At 40.9% G+C, this 19,191-nt stretch overlaps 2 protein-coding genes across 4 annotated transcripts in view; both read right to left on the reverse strand.

The window, feature by feature from the left end:
- The window catches only part of LOC105268929 (furin-like protease 1, isoform 1-CRR), a 70,687-nt gene that overhangs the window by 6,756 nt on the left and 44,740 nt on the right, over nucleotides 1-19,191 (reverse strand). Inside the window, exons 3-11 of the mRNA XM_011308853.1 lie at nucleotides 8,852-9,073; nucleotides 8,437-8,565; nucleotides 8,175-8,340; nucleotides 7,761-7,933; nucleotides 4,999-5,416; nucleotides 4,492-4,609; nucleotides 4,250-4,331; nucleotides 3,950-4,160; nucleotides 2,050-2,757 (exon numbers count right to left, since the gene is read on the reverse strand). Of these exons, the coding sequence (XP_011307155.1) occupies nucleotides 2,050-2,757; nucleotides 3,950-4,160; nucleotides 4,250-4,331; nucleotides 4,492-4,609; nucleotides 4,999-5,416; nucleotides 7,761-7,933; nucleotides 8,175-8,340; nucleotides 8,437-8,565; nucleotides 8,852-9,073 (2,227 nt within the window). The remainder of the gene's footprint in view (nucleotides 1-2,049; nucleotides 2,758-3,949; nucleotides 4,161-4,249; nucleotides 4,332-4,491; nucleotides 4,610-4,998; nucleotides 5,417-7,760; nucleotides 7,934-8,174; nucleotides 8,341-8,436; nucleotides 8,566-8,851; nucleotides 9,074-19,191) is intronic.
- Nucleotides 9,929-11,770, reverse strand: LOC105268928 (uncharacterized). 3 transcript variants are annotated; one of them, XM_011308852.1, is made up of 2 exons: nucleotides 11,636-11,770; nucleotides 9,929-11,549 (listed from the first exon to the last, which is right to left on the reverse strand). In XM_011308852.1, the coding sequence occupies exon 2, from the start codon at nucleotides 11,501-11,503 to the stop codon at nucleotides 10,025-10,027; it is 1,479 nt and encodes a 492-aa protein (XP_011307154.1). In that variant the 5' UTR covers nucleotides 11,504-11,549; nucleotides 11,636-11,770; the 3' UTR covers nucleotides 9,929-10,024. The 3 variants fall into 3 exon arrangements, with proteins under 3 accessions (XP_011307154.1, XP_011307152.1, XP_011307153.1); XM_011308850.1 differs by having other exon boundaries at nucleotides 9,929-11,497; nucleotides 11,631-11,770; XM_011308851.1 differs by having other exon boundaries at nucleotides 11,631-11,770.

Raw genomic sequence — 19,191 nt, forward strand, 5'->3', positions numbered from 1 at the left:
CTCTCGTTTCGTATTGTAATACTGTTATAGCAAGTGCTGGATCAACTTTGCGTGGTCTGGCACTGGGAATCGGGGAACAGGTAATGCTAGCGGCTTTTGCTTTACTTTGGAAATCTACCAAAATGAATTTTGAGGAGGGGAGGATTTCACATTTTCTGATTAGTTTTCGGCTTGATAGGAAATTTACACTGCCGTATCCATTTCGAAATTTGGCTAACAAGCTACGAATAAAATTATAAATACTAATTGCCACTAACAGTGTGAGAGCATCATCTAAAACATCTGAAATAACGGCATGCCTATAAATTCCATCGACAAAATCTGCAAAAATAAGACGCAAGAAAGAAAAAACAAGACAAGATGAATAACTCTAATAAATAAGATAAACACTGGTGATGTCACCTCCACGGATCTGCAGTCACGTAACATCCATTATACTCACGCTAATCGAGTTTACAGACGAGTTAACATACTTATAACAATAATTTCCTCCATAATTCTCGAATTCCACCTAAAGTCTCCCTGAGCTAGAATTTACACACCGTTGAAATTTTTATTTGACAATTCACTTGAAAACCCATTCCGCAAATTTAACCTGGAATTAGAACGTGAAATTCTGAGTAACCAAGCGAGTACCAGAGTGTTATTGCACAGTACGAGATAAAACCTCTGTGCTTAAAGTTTACACAATGTATTCGCTGATTCCAATAACAATCTTTCGATCCTACCCCCCCGTGGGGATGAATATTGCAGGTGCGCGCTTTTTTCCTTGCATCCAACGGGAAAAGAAAAAAAAATTAACAAACTCGACTCGGGTTCGTTTCATTCCCAAATCGGAGCTATAATCCTCCAATCGTTACTACATGGATTTATTTTAAAATACACATTCGAAAATAAAGAATTCATATCTGCGATTGGGAATTTGAAATAACCGCGAAACGAGTTTTTTTTTGGTAAATTATCGCGCGATCCATATTAAATCCTCTGAATAAACAGGCAACCCGGCGTAAGTAGTTTAAACGATTTATGAGGGATCCAGCAAGATTATTTTCCTCAAATTCTTTTTTTCACGTGTACGAGAATTTTTTTTTTTTTCCCACCCTCCGAGGGGGGTCTGGGGTACGTTGGCGCCAACGTCCGGGAAATTAATAAAGCGTCACGACGTCGGCGGGAAAATTCTACTCGACCCTCGTTGCTCTGCTGAGTGTACCACAGCATGTTGGTGAGAGAAAAAAAAAGGGGGTAAGCGTAAAAAGAACGTGAAAATGAAAGAAAAAAAATGTGAGCGACGGGGTTAAAGGTGGAACAGAAGTGTGTTGTATATTGTTGGGCGCTGAGATTTTCATGCTGCAGCACTCGACAATTTTCTCTCGTCGGTTTTATTTAGAGTTTCTCCACGGATATTAATTCACCGCGTAATTGAGATCAATAATACCCCCGTGATTTTCCAAGTATAAGGTACGGTGGTGGCTACTCCAGAGAGACAAAAGAATTTTCACTTTCATATTTAATTATGCAAATTCGGTCCAGAAAATGAAAGCCTTTATCTGATTTTTCCGGTTTCTGTTGAATGATTCGAAGTAAATATCAGCTAATTGCCTCAAATCATCAACAATTAAATCATAATGACTTTGCTGAGTAAACCCGTGGGAAAACGAGGAAATATCCGGGGATGTTACTCATTGTACTCTCGTAACGAGCGTTCCATCATTTTAATCACTACTGTTACTGAGCTAACAATACAATAATAACCCGTTTATGATAATACACACGAATAACAACCAATCATAGAGACACCACTCGTCGTCACCCACTTTACTCCACTATTAACAAATAAAACGGTAATACACTGTTAAAATATTTTATCTGAAATTCAACAATTGCTCTAAAAGTGTAAAACCATTCGTAAACATTCATTAAACTAATAACAATAAAAAAATAATAAGAAGCCCAGCTCAGAAAATGGTAACAGGTCGCAAAAATAAAAGAGTGAACGAGCGAAAAAACTAAAACTCGTGCAGAGCGTAATTGATATAATTATCCGAATACCCTTATCAGTGATCTGAAGATTTGTCGAGTCAAACTGTTGATCCTGAAGTAGATCGAGTCCTTTTGCCCTGGCGGCATGTTGGTCGACACCCCTGGCGCCAGCATAAATCGGATATAATGGATAGAGTTGTTGGATTTTAGGGTACTGTTGAAAAACAACAGGGACTTTATTGGTGGATGCCTTGGAGGGTGGCTCCATGAGAATGAGTCCCCGTTGCATAGGAGCCATTGTTCCAGCATCGATAATCCTTAGCTTTGGTGATTTAGTCGCTGGTTTGGTTGTAGCTCTGAGGGTTGTTTCGAGGATCGGTCGGGGGGTGCTGCGACCCCGAGGTCTCAATGTGATACCGGATCCACGTCCGGCATTCAATCCCCGGAGACTCTGTACTGTTGGTCGTGGACTCGGTCTATTGGCCGATTTGCCATTCTTGTGCTGGCCCCGGGCTTTACTTTTTTTCGCTGTCTGACTCTGTACACCCGTCACGTATGGTTGACTCATACCACTGCCCGGCTTAACTGATTTATTTTGCTTTCCTTTTGTGGCGAATGGATTGAGAGCATTTCTCGAATAATTCGATTCTCGCAACTTGATGAATGACTTTTTCGGGGGATTTCCACTTGCTGGACTGTACAATGCGTATTCAGACCGATCGGGGACTGTTGCTGTACCGTAGAACATCAGTGCCCATTCGTGTAGAGTAGCTCGACCTGAGAATTTTAGGTTTTTTTTTTTTTGCCCGGCGAAACCCCTTCGGTTTCGAGAATTTTTCAATCGTCATCTTTAACCTTTACACCGTGCGTATTTGTCGACTCGCCATTTAATTTTTTTTTGCTTACAACTATTGATAAATGTAGGAGGAAAATCAAACAATTGAGACAATCGGAAAAGACGATCGAGACGGAGCGATCGTCTGATAGATCATGGGGAATGGTGAAATGACGTTGTCAGAGGGACGCGGTGTAAAGGTTAATATCTACGCAGAATGAGATATTTCGCAGGGAAGACTTCGTGTCTCGACGTCTTTGTGATGGATCGTAAAGAAGTGGATTTATCGGCATGGAAACATCGGTGTCATTTCGATATTAATAACACGAGGAAGTGTTCAATAAAGGGAGGAATGAGATTGGTCTCATAAAATCCTCGAATACTTTATCCCTTTTCATGATGAGTGTCAGATTTCAATCAATCATTCCTGCAATTTAATCTGCAATAATACAAGCTAATTTGATAGGGGGAATCATGGCAGATTCTATCGCACGGAAATAAACTGGCAACTGTTGAAAACCATGAACTACAGGAGATCTGGGAAATTTAACTTGCTCTTGTTTCTGTGATCTCCAACTTGTGAGAATTAACCACTGACCAAAACTGGGCTTTTCGAGTTTAACACTCGTCTGGGTTCAAAACCTGTAACTATCGCAACTTGATACGTAGTCATGTGTAATATTATTACAATCTATTATCCTTTGTTATTCTGTGTAATTAATGATGTTAGTTGGGGGGTAGTTTACCGGGATGATCGAATCGCAGTTCTTGTTCGTTTTAACTGAAGTTGTTGGTGAATCGAAGTTCATGGATGGGGGAATTGATAATGAGATGAAGTATTGATAAAAGATAATTAAACATTTGAATTTCTCGGAGGAATTAGTGTAAGATTATTAACAATTCATTTCAAAAGAAAAAGAGAAAATGCAAATGCCTTTCGTTCTTCCTTGGAAAAACTTCATGAATATTGATTAATTGTGGGACAATTTGTTCTGAATCCTAGGGAATTACTGGGAAATGAAATAGAGTAGTACCTGACTGGTGATGGTTTTCTTGAATAAAAAAAATTAAATTTGCATCTGACATTTGAAGAAAGAGATAAAGGAGTAGAAGAGAGAAGAAAGAAGAACTCACCGAGATATCGACCCTCATTGTGAATTTCTAGCTTCCATGTGCCATGCGGTCTCTCTCCCCAAGTATGCACTGACATGAATGGCCACTGGTTGAAACCTGCCTTTGAAATATCCTGCAGTCTCTTCGCCAGTAACGTACTCTTAGTGCCCTGAGGTGACGTCAACGTAATTTCAAGATCTCCTCGTCTAGACGCCATCAGCGATATTTTCGCCTTGGTAAAAAATAACAGAACAGAATAATCGGTTTTACTCGTTATACTTATCTCAATTACACATTGTCAATCGTGAGGGAGATGATTACCTGCACATGCTCCAGGAAATTTACTCCACTGCACTCCTTCACGTGCAGCTCTAGCACCAATTGACTTCTGGATGGAATCTGTCTGTAAATTGATGACCGTTCAATATCCAGGATGTTGGGAAAATTGAAAAAATATTTTTCAATTGGTTATTCGCAAGTCAAGAATTTTCCAGCGGTAAGTCGGCGTTAAAAAAACAATTAAAATGACTTATAAATTAATGAAAAAATTAATGATGGCGAACCTGTTCATGTGTGGGGCTGACACCTCGCATTTGTGCTGCTCTGGCACTGTTCGCCATTTTTTAGCAAGTCGCACCATCGCTGTTGCGTCCATTAAACCATACCCAAAACTGTGACTAACTGAAATAAAAAGAAGTGAAATAATGCGTGTTAGAGTGGTCTTCAAAAATTGTTGACCACAACGAAAGCGTTTCAATAACCATTCGGATATTGAATTATTGAAAACCCCAGGCCCCTAGACCTTATAATTTTTAGGTCAATCAACTGAGAAGCGTTGAGACTGAAAATCTCATCTCTAGAAGTTTCTCCATAAAGTTTTATGTGAATCCACCGCTGGAGAGCTCGTAGAGTTCTGAAAACTCATCTCATCAAATTCGATTGAATTTTCCGTCGAAATAATCGAACACAAAATGCCGTGTCGACCGCACCGATTAAACCACAGCCCATGGATTTTCCAATAACCACCCGAAGGTATCCCCAAAGTAACTGAAATATGTTAATTGACTTACCATTTCGGCCAACACCATTGGTAACCCAATCTGGTGCCTTCAAGTTTGCTGGTTTTGCGGTTCTAACAACAATGTGCTGCATGTCACGCCACGTAAGCTCTCTATTAGCCTCGAGGGCTAGTGCACAAATACCAGCAGCGAGTGGAGCTGATGCTGAAGTTCCCGTGTGACTACTCGTACAGTGATGATGTAGATCAGTTGTGACAACCTGCTTCTCACCAGTTGATCCAGAACTATATGTTGTTGCTAGTGTTGACGAACATGCCTCACTGTACCACGGCACTAAACCATTTTCCGTAGCACTACTTATTGATAGTGTCCATATGCTATTTGTGTAACCATCGCAATTGCAATTGTCGTGGTCTCTCCCCCCATTACCCGATGCCCACACAAATATTGAACCTTTGCCACTACGTCCCTGCAAAATACGAAATAATCAACTATCAGTAATAACCACGCAAAAAATCATTAGCCAATCATTGCCTTTACCTAAAAAAAAAAAATATCTCATTCTCCCTGTAATGACCATTCATCAACTTCTCAGGGATTAAATTCTCGTCAAGACAATAATTATAAAGAAATTAATTATTTCACAACTTTCAGTTCGAGCAACGAGAGAACGAATGGAAAAGTTGGGAGAAAATTTAATAGATCATCCAATTTTCACCTGCCTCGTGCTGTTGAGCTTTGAAGCAGGATACCGATAAATGTGTCCGTTCGCTGCATTATTAACTCTCACTACGATTGAAAAACCTTTTACCGTTTTCCCAATTGAAATTTAATGTCAGTCTCATTAACGATTGACCGTGATTCAACGCTCAAAGCTGGAATAAAATTGATTACAGTAATGGACAACATCCGGTCTCATGTTTTTCATCCCTCTCCTTGACACTGCGAATTCATAAATTAACGTAAACCGAACGCATCGCACTCTACGGGCTTTGAATTTTTTAATATAGATTGGGTGATTTATCGGCGTAGAAGCCCCTGTTTTATCCATCCGCTACAAGTGGTCAACTGTTTTATTCGTCAGGCTTGCATAATCCAAGAAAACCCCGATTACCGGTGTCTAATAGTGAAATTCTGGAAATACCTTTTGGGAGTCAATGAAATCCTGAAAATACACATCAGAATTTGCAGGAATAATCGCCTTGATATTGCTTTGGTATTTCTCAACTGTGCCAATAATATTATGTAAAACAAATCCGCTGACACTGAAATCAATTTTCGAAAGGAATTGTCATTACACTCCCCTGCATTTTCAGTGAAATTCAAAATTTTATGATAGTCCCGGAAAATTATCAGTCGACTCTCCATGAAATTTTTATTTCTCCCTAACATTGTATTCATCCCCAACTTTCCCTTCTCCGAACTTCAACTCCGAAGCAACAAAAAAAAAACACCCATAAACTTCGATATGAAGCAAATAACATGAATACTTCAATTTGATTATTACTCTCTGATGTTTTCGTTCGAAGTTCGTTGAGATGGAAAACCTCCTTGAAAATCAGAAAAACTCAATGTGAAACTTTGACAATTTTGATCTCCCCATTGCACTGAGAAAGAATCCCCCGGTATGCATCGCCTCATCCCTGAAAAGGCATTATTATTCGCGCGAATATTCGGAGTTGAACACCGAGATGACTGAGTTGCGAGATAGTTTGACGAGTAACTTACTTTTTCATTGTCAACGTTGCTCGGGAACACCTCGGAAAAAAGAACCGGCCAATATTAGCATACGATCCACGAAGGCCGGGTTAATTGCCAAGTTATACCGCGATGAAGTAACTGGGGAATGGCCCGAGAGAATGAAATTGCGGAAGAGTCACAGTGGGGCTCCCCCGAAGGCCCAACGAGAAAGGTCAGCCCACTTCATAACTTCGCGTTTATACACAGAAAAACTTAAACGTAAATTCCACTTGAGAAATCACATTTGATGCATACCAAAACATATTTTACCCTAAACTTGGGGCATAAATTGAAAGAGATATTTAATATTTAATGCGATCGAAAATATAGCGTGCCTGAAAAATCCATCTGATCTATACCAACAAATACCCGGATATAAAATATAAATCCTATCCAATATCCTTTTTTCTCCAGCTGAAAAACGTAAATGAAAATTTCTCCCACGTGACCTAGAGCGACCGAATCCAATAGCCTGACCTCCGGGCATTCAATCTTTCAAGGGGACTCTGGCCAAGATACTATCGATTACGGATGGTGTGCCGGTTTTCTCTTATGCTCTGTGTTACCCCTTATCTCGCAATAAACAATACAATTCAGTGGAGTACATGCACTAAGATAAATGCTCTCGGTTGAGGGGACCAAGAAACTGTACGTTTTGCCGAGTCACAATACTGTTTGCACGGGGTTTTCTATTGTCTGAGTAAGAAAATGGTCGGCTATATGATGGGACAGCTAGTCTATTTCTATCTTCAGATACTGGGGAGCATTCTCATTGTTAATTCTCTCTCGGTGAGGTAAACAATGGACTTCGCGATGTCTCTGATGACGATCACTTCATCAAACTTGATCAACAGCTCTTTAACCTCGTAGGAATTACAATCGATAAAAATTCTATTATTTTTTTCTAATATGAGAGAATGAGATTGACTAAAAGCGATAAACCATCTTAATGGTGATCGGCGGGGCTGGAGAATGTTCCATTCTCGTCAACTTGAGGATTACGGTAAGTGCAGTACTAGTGTCATGAAAACAATGGCCTTTAATGTTAACGATGAATTAGTTTGATACAATACCTTGGTAATTCCTTCGATGAATGCCCTGGTGGCGAGTTCACCGGGGCCATCAACGGTTTTACCATCGTCGTCAGGACCCCATGAGGCACTGTATATATCTATGTGCTGAGAATTGAGGCTTAAAGATCTGGCTTCAACGGCATCTGTTACGTCTCCGTCCAACATTCTCACTCCTGCACATTGACAATACGAGGAGATTACTTAAGGAGATTGGGTCATTCGCAATTCGAGTAATTGGAATCGTTACATTTGTCATAGAGTTCTATTACTCATTGAAAATCAACTCAGGGGAATAAACTGGTGCTTTCAAGGGAATTGAAGTAAAGTAATAATTATTGTTTAGAAAATTTCTTCATTGGGTTTCTCCAATTTTAGCTTTGAGGATGCTGGAAAAATCTCAACCCAAGTGCTTACCTCCGACTCCAGCTCCATATGCCACACCGACAGCACAAATTGAATTGTTTGCGGTCGCTGCTACTTCACCCGCGCATCTGGTGCCATGACGATTGCTGTCTACCAGGTCATACCGCGGCATCGGGTCATCGTCGTGGGCATTCACGTCGTAGCTTGCCTGGGGATCCTGTTGAATAGCCAAGAAAAATTGTCATCTCGTATTTCAGGATGGTTAAAAAAATAAAATGCCTGGTGAAGATCAGGCCTGGGCTATTCTACTCACGTAATTTCGGTAGAGATCCGGGTGGTCTTTTTCCAGGCCATCGTCCAAGATTGTCACAACCACACCGCGACCAGTGATTCCTTCTGCCCATGCGCCCTGGACGTTCATGTCGAGCCCATGGCCACGATTCTTCATTGAAAATATCGTCAATTTATTACTATATCATTTATTTGTCAATATAAATTGAAGAGAGAATTCGAATTAGATCCATCAGCAGTCGAGAATTTTTTTAAGTAAATTTTCTTTTTCGTTATTTAGAGAAAGAAGTGCCCGAACAAGTGTCAATATTTAGTGAAATTTAATTTGAGTTGAATGTAATGGTAATAAATTTAAAGTGGCTTAATGGAAATGAAAAATTTTCTCTCTGTGAAGGAAAATCGAAAATTCTCTTTGACAGAAGCTCTCAGTTACTCACCAAATACCACATCTGCGGCCATCTGTCGTCGTTGAGGATTGTTTGTACGTTGGCAGGACCACGTTTATTAATTAAATCCCTCTTAAGTCGGGTTTTGATTCGTTGTTGCTCAGCTCGACGTACTCTCTTATCTTTAATGAGGCGACGATGCACCCCCAGGTGTGGCTGCGTCGACCTCTTCACCACGGATCGATGCTCGAAATGATAGCAATTGTCGAAAATCTGTCGAAAATGAAGGATCCTTGGTTCAATAAAAAATACCAAATCACTAAAATTTAATTTTGTAAATGACAAAAAAAAACGAGAACATTTCAATAAATTATTATTTTTTTAATTTGCCGAAAATTCATTAAGTCTTCAAAATTCTTCAAATAGAATCAAAAGAACTGACGTAAAATTCAGTCTAAAAACTTCTTTTCTACCAGGGTGCCATTTTTCTCTGGCATTAAGAAACTTTTTCTCTCAGCGGATTTGAAAAAGCGGTGAAATTTAGCGTCATCCCCACGGGCCAATAACCGGTATGAAATTTGTAATTCTTCCAGTCTGCTGCTGGAATTGTCTCGGGTTTTTTTTTTCGCGTTGAAAATTATGAGGAGCATGACATTAATTTCTCTGGGATTTGACAGCTGGACCAAACCCCCGGAGTGTGAAGTTTGTCTTCAGCATAAATCCCCAAGAAATTTCCACTGAATTTTGCCGAAAAGTTTTCTACATCGAAGAGCGCTCAAGACCATTTCAATCGATGCCTAGAAGAAATACAAATCCTCCGACGTAAATTACATTCCTTCAGGCCATTTATCGGCCTACGGCAATGGGTACGATTTGCCCGCTTATTTTATATCTCTCTACATTCACCCCCGGGGCCTTAACAGAATTGCTTTCATTCAATATTCGTTTCAATCTGTTCAACAATTCAGGTGGACTTGTTCCTTTTATCAGGTTCAAACAGAGTAATGGTGGATGCATCAAAACTAGTCTTTTATCCAAATCAATGTGATATATTTATATTATATTATATCCTAGACACCACTAGGAATGAAATGAACTCAACAATCATCTGTCTCGCATGCTCTTTATTCAGATAAAAAGGCAAAAACCAAAGTTTCCAAACGCATCAGGTATGAATTTCCTGCTCTGAATAATTTATTAAAAAAACTTGGCTGAAAAGCTCCATCATCTCTTTTTATTATCCCTCGTAGCATCTCTACTCTCCTCCATTTTCATTTCATAATTCTTGAGATTCTGGCATTTCCGAAGATGACAGCAGAGATTCCCCTCCGGCTGTGGTATTCGCTCGAGCGGAGTCTTCGATCGGCCCTTCTTCGGAATATCGGTCACCGCTGGAATCCAGGGTGTTTCTCCCAGTGCACTTTCCATCCCTGATGGACATGCAATACTCGATTTCACCAGGGAACACTTGGTGACTCTCTCTCGAATACAATATTTCTGAGATCTCCATTGACCGGATTTGTGAGGCATCGGTAGAACTGGGAGTGGTACCGGCCCTCGAGATTTTCGTTTGGGCTTTGGTGGAGGTATCACTGGCAGTGGTTTGCATTTCTTGATCCATTCCTTATGAGTTATGCATAGAGATCTGCTTAATCGTTGCTTGACGGTCTGAATGTTGGGCCGAGAATCTGATAAATCGGCAATATCGACAGATCTGCTGGGTGGGTTGAACTTGTATTTGTCGACGGGTGTCAAATAGGGCAAGTGCTTCTGAGTTTTTGGTGTGGCAGACACACCGGGGGAACAATCTTTAAGAGATTTTTTCTCAAACTCAACGACGCAACGTGACGTCTCAGAATCTCCAGCGTCCCCAGCAACTCGAGTGGTGTAAAAACATGGGCTGAAAAGTGGGGTAGACAGTTTCTTGAGTGAACACCAGTAATTCATCTTCGTTGTGTTGGGTAGATCACTGTAGAGATTTTTTTTCAATGCTGTCAATGTGTCGACGGGCAATTGATGGATGGCAGGAAATGGTGAGCTGGTTGAGATAGGTGAGAAATTAGTTTCTGGCGGTGGTTTAATGTCATCTCCGATGGAAGATGTTGGTGGATCGTTGCCAACTTGATGTTTGCTCAATGGTGACGGCTGGGTAGAGTTGAATGTATCTTTGTGGAGCGGATGTCCTCCAGGCGTATTACGCTCTTCTGAGGTACAAAGTTCCATGCAACTTTGGAATGAGGAGCTCACTTCCGGATAAGCACCTTTCGATAAGATTTTGGTCTTTGATGTGCGCCAAATAATGGATTTTATGGGTGGCATCTTGGGTAGTGGTTTAAGATGGTTGAGCTTTGGTATTTTATTTCCAACTAAATCTGATGGCAGATACTTTTTAGTGTGTGATGCTGGATTGAGGAGATCAATAGTGAGAGATGGAGAGAAAAATCCACTTGTAAAAACACGATCGAGTCTTCCAACTGAATGTTTTAATAGAGAGACTGACGAGTCCTTCCTTTTTACCTTTGTACCAATGTCGCTGGTAATTTCTCTGTGCGTCAAAGTTTTTCCGATGTATGTGTGCCATTTCTCGGGTTTAGCTGTCATCAGTGGGAGAAACCGTGCGGAATGGGTAGAAAAAAGAGAGGACATGGAGGGTGAATAAACCGAGTGTCCACATAGTTGTAATGCGTGGGTTGGGACCTGCATGAGAAAATGTTTCTTTTCAATCCTTCAACGGATTCAGCTGAGCTAGCTGTGGAAAGGTGGGATTATTTCGATTTAATCGCTTTCACGTGCTCAGGACATGTTGAATTCTATTGAGATGATAATTTACTTTACGCTGGGAATTTTCAAGCATCTCCGGGAATACTCTTTGCGTCCTCTCAGGATTTTCTCGGTGCTTTGGCCAGTGGAGATTCCATTTTCAGGAGATACATCGGAATGAGTGATTTGGGTTATGGGGGTGATGGAGATTTTCCCTGAGAGGATTCGCTGGGCACTTCAAGCCGCACGTTATCAACTGTTTTATTTTTTATTTTTTTCAATTGTAATCCCTTCCGTTGGGGAATCGATGCTGCCATTTTCCTGGAAGTATATTACGCTACAGTACACTCTGGAATAAAACGCTTTCTACGATGTAGTGGTCCTCTTGCAAAATTCAGAGCTTCCTGGCGGCTCACGTGGTACTTTAATTTTACTGGTATTCAGTGATAAAATTGTATCATACGCAGTTAATTTTAATGGCGTTAAATTGCCGCAGTTTGGTTGAGATTATGGACCTTTTCTACGTGATGGGCAAATAAACTAGAGTCCGGGGATGGACTGGGGTGTATAAAACCCAGAGGTACGGGGTTATATAATTTTGGGGCAGTGAGCTTTTGTGAAACTTGTTCTGGTGCCAATTTTTTCTCGTCTCGTGATACGGATTGGACGGAGTAGGTGGAGGATTGGAGGAATTTTTAATCTAAATTTAATTGAGAGACAATCTCGCGAAAATTTGTAATTAGTTGTCACGGAAAGGTCAATGATTTTCAATGGATTCGGCTATTTTTTTCATATTTCCCATCAAACATCATTATGCAAATGTTTTTGCAGAATCTCATACAGCGAAAGGAAATCCAATCCTGAAAAAGTGATTCAATCCACGGTAAAACACAAAAATGGAGGTGGAATACGTCTATGTCAAGAGTCGATCGCAGTTTGGAAAGCAATGTATTTTCGACGACTCGGGAGTTACCATTGAGGAAAATATTGTATCAAACCCAGAGATGATGGGCAGATATAAACGTAAAGATCCATTGAATACAGCAACCCAAAATACCAGACAATTCGCTATTCATGAAGTTAGTATTTAATATTTCCATTAAAACCAGCAATTCATGTACCTTGAAGAATTTTTTATTCACTCAAATAGAAATTTCCCCTAAATCCAAAAATTTTTCCATGACATTATTACATTATTTTCATTGAAAGGAGCAAGCAGATTTATTTGTTTGCCATAACAACTTCTTTGAGATGAGAAAAAAAATGTTAAATAAATATTATTATCTGATTTGAATGACCCATTTTCCGGGTGTGTGCCTGAGGAAAAACATTTTCCCGACGATTCCTATGGGTATATCTATCGACGTTCCCAGAGAGAACCCGCGGATAAGGAATATAAAAAAATTCTCTTAGGACGGAATCGAGATGAGTGGAGTCCCCAAGGCGACATCAAGCCCAGGTTCATGCCGGAAAATCTGCATTTGAAGGCATTAAAATGTCTGACTCGGGACCCAAGTGTTCATTTTTCTTGGCTGATGTTTCACCGAAGATTTAGCATTTGCTTCCTTTATTCCCCTGTGTTATCGTGCTCTTCAGGTCCAGACTGTGAGTACTCCCATTAAGAATAGCGGAATGGTTCACACCGAGGGTGGATGGCCTAAGGAAGTCAACATGAAGGATGAGGAGGCAGTTTCAAGATTTCGTCGACGAGTCGAGAAGAGCGACAATTGGCCACCGAGAATGCGCAATTTGATGACAATCGCGGAGAGGAATGTCCTCCAAAATGGTACCATAAACATCTACCAACAATATTTTGATGACATGATACCAACTCCACTAATCTTGCCTATGGGCATCAGGTGAGATCATTCGCACAATTGTGCAATTGCACAATTGCAAGAGAAAACATCCTTAGAGTATGTGAAAAAAATAAATCATTTAATTCTCATTAAGATAAAACGTTCGTTCTTGTGTTCGTTAAAAATAAAGGATTATTCGTCCGTGCAATTGAGTGAGTGAATTGAAACGATGGAAATTTCACAGAACAATAAATGTTTACGAGGATCCACAAGTTCCTGTTAGACCCGTTACCCACCTAGCCTGGTCACCAGACAGTGGAAAAAGATTGGCAGTGGCACACGGTTGCACAGAGTTTCAACGAGTTTCACCTAAACTAAGTCTCTACTCGTACATTTGGAATATCGGTTAGAGGAAAAAACAAATCCATTTGAAAAGTTCTTCAAATCCGAATGGAAGATGTTCCACAAGTTGTTGAATCGACGATATAAATCATGTTTATACTCTTATGTGTGATGTGGTTGGTGATGTTGCAGAGAATCCAAACAAGCCATTCATGGCATTGAAAGCAGACCACCCTTCAGTAACGATTGAATTCAATCCCCGTGATCCCTCTATGCTGATCAGTGGACTGATGTCGGGACAAGTTTGTAACTGGGACATACGAAGTGGAAATACGCCCATTCAAATTTCGCATCCCCAATACAGTCATAGGTGGGTTTTGGATATCAAACTGGTGAGATGGAATCAAGTTGTGGGTGGGGATATCACTATTTGAAACGACAAATTGCAGTGATATCAATTTTTAAAAGTTTATCAACTATTATTACCAGATATGAAAAAAAATTCTTATAATACGTACATTTATAGTGACATAATTACTATTTTCTCTCCCGTGTTTCACAACCCGTGCCCTCTTAATCACCTCAAAGACAAACTCCGACTTGTTCCGCAAAAACTTGAAATTCCTTGTAAAGTGAAGTTTCTTGAGATCGGAAAGTTCTTGAAAAGTCGTAATTCCGTGACATTTCGCTCCTCAATAGAGTCGAGTAAAATTCTTGAAAATGACGAGCTATCCAAGAAATGACAATTTTTCCGAACATTTTTTTTTTTCAAATTGACCCACTGACCCAATCTTCGAAGCAGACCCCTATCGGTAATTGCCCCAAGCCGTGATCCTCCGAACGTCACTAATCCTCCCCTAATTACCTCACCACAAGAAATCCCACAAACTGTGCCCTGTGGATAAACTCAAAAACAAACTCAGAGTTCTTCTCAGCATCGACCGGTGGTATAATTCACTGGTGGGACATCCGTAAACTTCGACAGCCCACAGACTCCTTAATTATGGATCTTGAGAATCCCCTTCGTGGTGATGTCGTCCGAGCAATTGGGGTTTCAGCGCTCCAGTTTGAGGCCACAATGGGCACGAAATTCATGGCGGGAATGGAGAATGGAGTGGTAGTTAGTGGTACGAGAAAAGGTAAAAATCCCGTGGAGAAACTGGCCCTGAGGTTCAATTGTCATTATGGGCCCGTGGTTGGAATCGATAGGAATCCATTCAGTACAAAAAATTTTCTGACCATCGGGGACTGGTCAGCGAGGATCTGGTCCGAGGACACGAGAGAGGGCAACCTAGTATCAACAAGGTGAGAATTTATTCACTTGAATAATAAATTCAATGGGATCAATGGTTGTCGTATCGTCCATTCATTGTTTGTAAAAGACACCGCAAGGCATCACTGACTGGTGGATGCTGGAGCACGTCTCGGTGCTCTGTGTTCTACGTGATAAATGATGAAGGAGTGATGGAGGTGTTTGATATTCTGGTGGGCCTCAACAATCCGGTTACGACAATTCATCTTTGTGAGGACGGTTTAAAGGCGTTGGCACCACACGAGAATGGAAAATTGGTAGCTGTTGGCAGTGACAAGGGTAGTGTATATCTCGTTGAGTCGTCAGAGGCACTCACTACCAATGGCAAGAATGATAAAGTATTTCTCACATCAGTAAGGACAAACAACCTCACCAATTCCACCCCAATATCACCAATTTACAGCCAACAATCAATGACAACTCTTATCTCTTACTCAGTACTTCGACAGATGCAGTAGATACGAGAAGTCTATTGACAGTCGTTTGAAGGAAATAAGACTTGCGCAGAGGGTGGATTTCGTCGAGGCTGAACCAATCCCTCCACCCCCGCCCGCAGGTAAAATTCAAAAAGAAAGCTGAAACATTTGGTAAAAATCATCCCGAGGGAATACATGGCGACCTCCTTTTTCCTCAGAGGTTTCCCTCTGTATCTCGATGTAGATCGGAGGCAAACAGGTTGTCATGTTCCTCGAATCACGTCAACCCCATTGTTTTTACTCTGTCCAGGGAAAGCAAAGGGTAATAAGGCCAGCTCTACCCGTAAGCCAGACAAAGAAAGGAAAGCAGATGATAAAAGCAGTCGAGCCGATGAAAAGGAGCGTAAAAAAGGAAAACAAGCGAGACCAAAAGCAAAAAGTGCCTGGGAACTATTGGAGGATCCTGAACTCGCTGATGTCGAACAACAATACTTCGAGGCTGTACAACAGGTTAACAATGAAACCCTTGCAAATAATTATTCACAAATCCGAGATATTGTTTATGAAATTGTGAATCAAATTGGATTGCTTTGTCACACAAAATCGAAACATTAATTATCTAGACAAAATTTGAAGGATATTGTACAACGAGGATGAAGGCGATAGACGCGCTTAAAATTTTTTGCCCTGAAGAAAATTGGGACGTTGTTTTCCAACCAAAAACAGTGTCCTCCAGAAATTAAATTTTCTGCCCTATTATGCTAGTTCTGATGCTCTCATACTCATCAGCGTTGATAGCTTTCATGATGTCGTGCGAGGGTTTCGCGAGGATTTTCGTTTGCATCGTCAATCTGGAGTGCCTCCTCACTCGAGGCTCATCCTTAAACCCCATCACTATCCATTACTCCCCAATGAGGATCAGCGAGGAATGGTTGGGGGTCGATCAGGGGGTCTAATTGATCAGCCGAGTCTGGACGGAGCTCCACGTTCTCCACTTTGTTCATTTTTCCTGGTGAGGAGCAGGAAAAATGAGGATAATTCGATTGAATTAATGGACGGGAAAAATTAATAGAGGCATCAGAACTAAGGGCCAATAGTCCTTTCTCATTCCCTCCTCATACTTTATTTATCCTTTTCACTCCTGTATTTACTCGTGCTATTTATTCTGCACGTTTGCCATGTTATTCAGGAATTGGAAAAATACGCTGAGGCTTCGGAGGCACTTGGAGGAGGATTGGAAGGGACTAGCTCGACTTTGACATCATCCAGGGAGGGTGCATCGTCGAAACGAAAGAAACGAGAGGATCCCAAGGAGTTGACTAGTGGTGACAAGCGATCACAATTGGGGAAGGGAAAGAAGAAGAGTTACTCGATCGTCAAAGTGGTGGTGCCTCCTGTCGAAGCAGATGGTGGCACTGGAGTGCCTCAAATTGATGAAGATCAGCCGACGGTTGACGTAATCGATGGTGGAGCGACTGATGAGGAGGGGATGCAAACGGTTCGGGTAGAAATCCCACCACAAAAACCATCACTATTCCGAACTAAGCCCTGCGAAGATGAGATATGTGATCCCATGATCTGCTGTTCAGATAGAGCAGCTTCCAAATCCTTCGGTAATCGAATGCTACTCCATGGTGGGAATTACATTGCCGTTGTGCTATTCCAGCAATTGCGATTTCGATTTTATTGGGGATGCTGAGAAAAAGGATTTATCTCTCGCAAGAGATGACCCTTAATTCTAAAAAACGACTGATCCCATCTTCTTAACTTGAAATCAGCAACTTTTCACTCGATTTAAATCACCAACTGAGGATTCTAGAATCAAGGGAGTGAAATTTATTTGGAGAATTTGTCAGGTAGAAATTGTTTGAAATAAATTTCTCTCAGCCTGACTCTTTATGCGAGAGGGAAATACTTTTTCTCCTCGGAAATTCAATGCATAAGGCGTTGATGGGGCAGAGTGTTTTTCCAGAGGTATTTGGCCGTTCGCCCAACTACCAAGTTAAAGTTGACCAGCCATTTCGCGCCTACGACAAAGGCCAAACTAATTAGCCCGACCGTAATCAAGATTACCTCGTTGCGGATGTATTATATCGTTAACTTTGCGATGCGATATCAAAGTCATCAGCGTTGGTACCAGCTGGTTCAGACATAGCTACAGGGCGCTCAATTATTCTGATCAGATCTCGAATTATACTTTTGTAGGTCCTCTGAAACTCATGCTAGGACGAGCGAAATTGAGGATTAAACAATGGAAGATTCAGCGGGAACTATGAATGTTGTTATTGAATTATTTCTTGGCGGGTATTAATCTCCGTTTTCAAAGCTCGGTAAAGATTAATGTATTACTGCAGTTGACATTTTTCCGAGTGGAATAACTGAATTTATCTGGAATTCCCTGAGTACGGTTCTCGGTTGAAGTGATCATTGTTTCGTGGGATTTTTTTTTTCAACAGTGAGAAGGGTTGTTTTGTTATTCCACGTGGAATTGTTTCTCATTAATTATCTGTCTCGTATCGTCACAACACTGTTCATAATTTCCGGGGTGTAGGAAAGTTATAACGAGTACGCGTTTGATGAGAAAATCAATGGAGACTGAATTTCAATTAAATCATCGAGGCAATATTAGGAGTGTTCAGATGAATCTGCGCCAAACTGGGAATTTATTGAATATTTAATTAATTATTTGTTAAATTTCCCAGAAAGTTCAGAGGAATAATTAGTAATAAATCAATGATGTTCAATGAATAATGTCTATAATCACTTCCAGGTGATATTTATCGATGAAATATTTTCAATAAGTCCCCAAACTTGTGCATTCCAGCAGCGAAGGAATAAACGAGTTAACGTCAACGACTGCCACACCTTTATTAATACATTAAAAAATATAGTGGCCATCTAGAAGTTGACGTAGGAAAGAGCCTCATAAAAAAAAATTAACTCCCCCCGCTTAGTCCTTGGCTGCTGATTTAATTCGCGAAAAAGCCGTTGGCTATTTTTCATTTCACTGAGAGCTTGGTATTTTTGAAGGATCAGCGGTCAGAGCGGGGGATGAGCATACCGAAACTACAATCCACACTGAAGAGCTCAAGATGAATGCAGCAATCGTGGAGATGCTTGTTGGTTTACCAAAAAATGTATTACCAAGTCAGCTGGAGGATCTGCCGAGTTACACAGCGGATGAAAAGCGCAAGATTCTGGCAGTGAAGGATGCAGCCCCATCAGTCCTAAGTGTTGCGCTGAAAGAAGCCAAGAGGAGAGTGAGGAGTCCATTGAGAACATTCGAACATTCCACTTTGGATGAGTTCAATGTGGTTGGTAAAAATACGGAAGTGACCGAAACAGTAATCGGTTTGGATGAGGCATCCGGGGGATCTTGGGGTGATAAAAAGCCCAAGAAAAGTGCTTCGTCGTCGGTGAAATCAGTGAAAAGGGTCACCCGGAAGAGAATCTCGATGGAAAATCCATGCAGCTCCATTCCAGAGGGTTTTGCATCCAAGGAGATTCGAAACATTATTGGAGTTGATATCGAATTGCCGGAGACCTCGGCATCGTCGGGTAAACGTTTCGTCTTGCCGTCAAAGGAGAAAAAACCATATCCCAGATTTTCAGCGGTCAATGTAAAAAAATCACGCGACATCGGCTGATTAAATTACACGCATTATTCACGTGTTGATGGTTTAGCATTCCCGATATGACCATTTATTCAATAAATATGCAATCTGATAAGGATAGGATTGGAAGCAATGGGTTACCGGGGGG

Source organism: Fopius arisanus, unplaced genomic scaffold, assembly GCF_000806365.1.
Source record: "Fopius arisanus strain USDA-PBARC FA_bdor unplaced genomic scaffold, ASM80636v1 scaffold00063, whole genome shotgun sequence".
Taxonomy (NCBI): Eukaryota; Metazoa; Arthropoda; class Insecta; order Hymenoptera; family Braconidae; genus Fopius; species Fopius arisanus.

What these genes read in the sequence shown, in the direction of transcription:
- LOC105268928 (XM_011308850.1), bottom strand. Translation starts at nt 11,654, where the DNA reads ATGCTTGAAAATTCCCAGCGTAAA. An exon ending in TTGAAAATTCCCAGCGTAAA is followed by an intron (nt 11,498 to 11,630) that starts GTAAATTATCAT and finishes TTTCTCATGCAG; the next exon opens with GTCCCAACCCACGCATTACA.